A 2,400-nucleotide genomic window follows, 5' to 3' on the forward strand; every position below is an offset into this window, starting at 1 on the left:
GGAGAAGGTAGCTAAGAGTACAATAGGTGGATGGGGGTGGGGATGAAGATGATAGGTCAGAGACAATGGTGGAGCAGATAGATGGGAAGGAAGATGGACAGGTGGGACTGTTCAAGAGGGCAGTGCCAAGTTGGAGGGTTGGATCTTGGGATGAGGTGGGGGTAGGGGAGATGAGGAAACTGGTGAAGTTGCTGTTGATGACGTGTGGTTGAAGGGTCCCAAGGCGGAGGATGAAGCCAGTTGTCAGGTGGCTTGGATTTGGTGGTGGAGGAGGCCGAGGACTTGCACGTCCTTGGGAGATTGGGAGGGGGAATTGAAGTGGTCAGTGGTGGGGTCGTTTGGGCGTGTATCCCAGAGATGATTTTTAATCAATAAGGGAATCGAGGGTTATGGGGAAAAGGCAGGAAAGTGGAGTTGAGAATCACCAGTTTAGTTGTGATCTCATTGAAAAACAGAGCAGACTCAATGGGCTGCGTGGCCTCCTTGTGGTCTGATTAAGTGCTATTGGTCTGGAGTCACATGTAGACCACACCAGGTAAGGATAGCAGGTTTCCTCCCCTACAAGGCATTGGTGAACCAGATAGTTTTGTTTACTACAATTGATGATAGTTATCAGGATCAAAGGCTAGCTTTCACTTCCAGATTTATGAATTGAATTTACGTTTCACCAATTGCCCCTGGTGAGATTTGAGCCCCTCTCCCTACAGCATGAGCCAAGGTCCTTTGATTACTATTCCAGTGTCACTGTCACTACGTCGCCTCCTCCTGTGTCCAGCCAGTAGGGGTCACGTCAGGGGAGAGTAGCCCAGTGGCTGGGCTGGTACTGGGAGTGTGGAGGGTCCCCAGTTTGTGATTTGGTTGTGGAGGGGTGGGGTGGGGGGGGAAATGCATGTGTCAGGTTCTGATCTCTGAAGGCTTCCTTTTGTTTCAGAGGGAGAATCTGATTCGTTCACAGAAGGAGGAGGAGGAAAGCTTACTGAAGGCGATTCCACTGTTTTGTTTTCCAGATGGCAACACCTGGGCCCCACTCACTGAATACGAGAGGTTTGTGTCCTTTTCATTTCTTGTCGCGTTTGGAAAGCTTCTATTTCTTGAATCCACATATGAGGGAAAGAAAGAACCTTATGGCCTCATTGTCCCAACATATCACAATTGTTGAAATACTTTGAAGAGTAGACATTGTTGTCGGAAAAGGAGCAGCCAATTGTGCAATGTGAAAATGACCGTGTAATCTTTATTGAATAAATAGCATTGGTCTGGGGCAGGAGAGCGAGTTCCCTGCTCTTCATCCATGAGGTAATGTGTGTCAACTGGACAGTGTACGCGGGGTGTTGGTTTAACCCCTCGGTAACAGTCCTATAAAACCTTCACCTACATTGTCACCCATAAGCACCTTGAAGCTCTGGAATAGAGAGTTGCCAAGTCCTGTGCTGGGAAATTCCAGTCTGTGTTCGGATGTTTCACATCTCAGGTCCTGATTCTGGTGAAGAACCCAAGGTCTATGTCAGGAAGTTGTCAATTCTCTCCTCGGGCGCTGATCCAATCCTTTCAAGTGGTCAGCAATGACACCTCCTCAATAACCTGCTCTCTCTTCAGTCACCCTCAAACAGCACACCTCCCTTCAAATAACTCATTCACTCCTCAAAGAACACGCTCGCATGTTCAAAACCCAACTTTGACTCCTCTGTGTTTATAAACCGACTCCAACTCCAACCTTACTTTCATCCCCAAACTGTCTGTAGGCAGCAACCAGGGCTTCACTTGAGTCTCTAGAAACAGACAGGGACTGAACCTGTGGTGTCTGGGTTAGATGGTGCTTGCAAGTTGAAACACTAAATAAATGTATGCCAGTGCAGAGAATGGCACATGTTCTCTCCTTCCCCTACTGGATTTCTGAGATATAGCACAGGATAATGGGCGGCACGGTGGTTAGCACTGCTGCCTCACAGCGCCAGAGACCCGGGTTCAATTCCCGCCTCAGGCGACTGACTGTGTGGAGTTTGCACGTTCTCCCCGTGTCTGCGTGGGTTTCCTCCGGGTGCTCCGGTTTCCTCCCACAGTCCAACGATGTGCAGGTCGGGTGAATTGGCCATGCTAAATTGCCCGTAGTGTTAGGTAAGGGGTAAATGTAGGGGTACGGGTGGGTTGCGCTTCGGCGGGGCAGTGTGGACTTGTTGGGCCGAAGGGCCTTTTTCCACACTGTAAGTAATCTAATCTAATCTAATAATGACCTGAAGGTAAAGGTTGGAAGCTCCAAAACAGATTCAGTCAGAAAGCTGAGATCCCATAGCCCTTGTTAAAGTGGCAGAATACAAACGTTTAGTGGGAACTGAAATAACCCAGAGAGTGGTGGCTGTGTGCTCTTCACCCAGAGAGTGGTGGCTGTGTGCTCTTCACCCA

The 2,400-nt window shown here is 49.1% G+C and overlaps 1 protein-coding gene across 3 annotated transcripts in view; it reads left to right on the forward strand.

The window, feature by feature from the left end:
* Nucleotides 1-2,400, forward strand: part of LOC122563335 (DENN domain-containing protein 2D-like) — an 86,798-nt gene that overhangs the window by 46,272 nt on the left and 38,126 nt on the right. For all 3 annotated transcript variants that reach the window (XM_043717078.1, XM_043717079.1, XM_043717077.1), the window contains one exon: nt 932-1,044. In XM_043717078.1, coding sequence (XP_043573013.1) covers nt 932-1,044 — 113 coding nt within the window. The remainder of the gene's footprint in view (nt 1-931; nt 1,045-2,400) is intronic.

The sequence above is a fragment of the Chiloscyllium plagiosum genome, chromosome 26 (genome assembly GCF_004010195.1).
Source record: "Chiloscyllium plagiosum isolate BGI_BamShark_2017 chromosome 26, ASM401019v2, whole genome shotgun sequence".
Lineage (NCBI taxonomy): Eukaryota > Metazoa > Chordata > Chondrichthyes > Orectolobiformes > Hemiscylliidae > Chiloscyllium > Chiloscyllium plagiosum.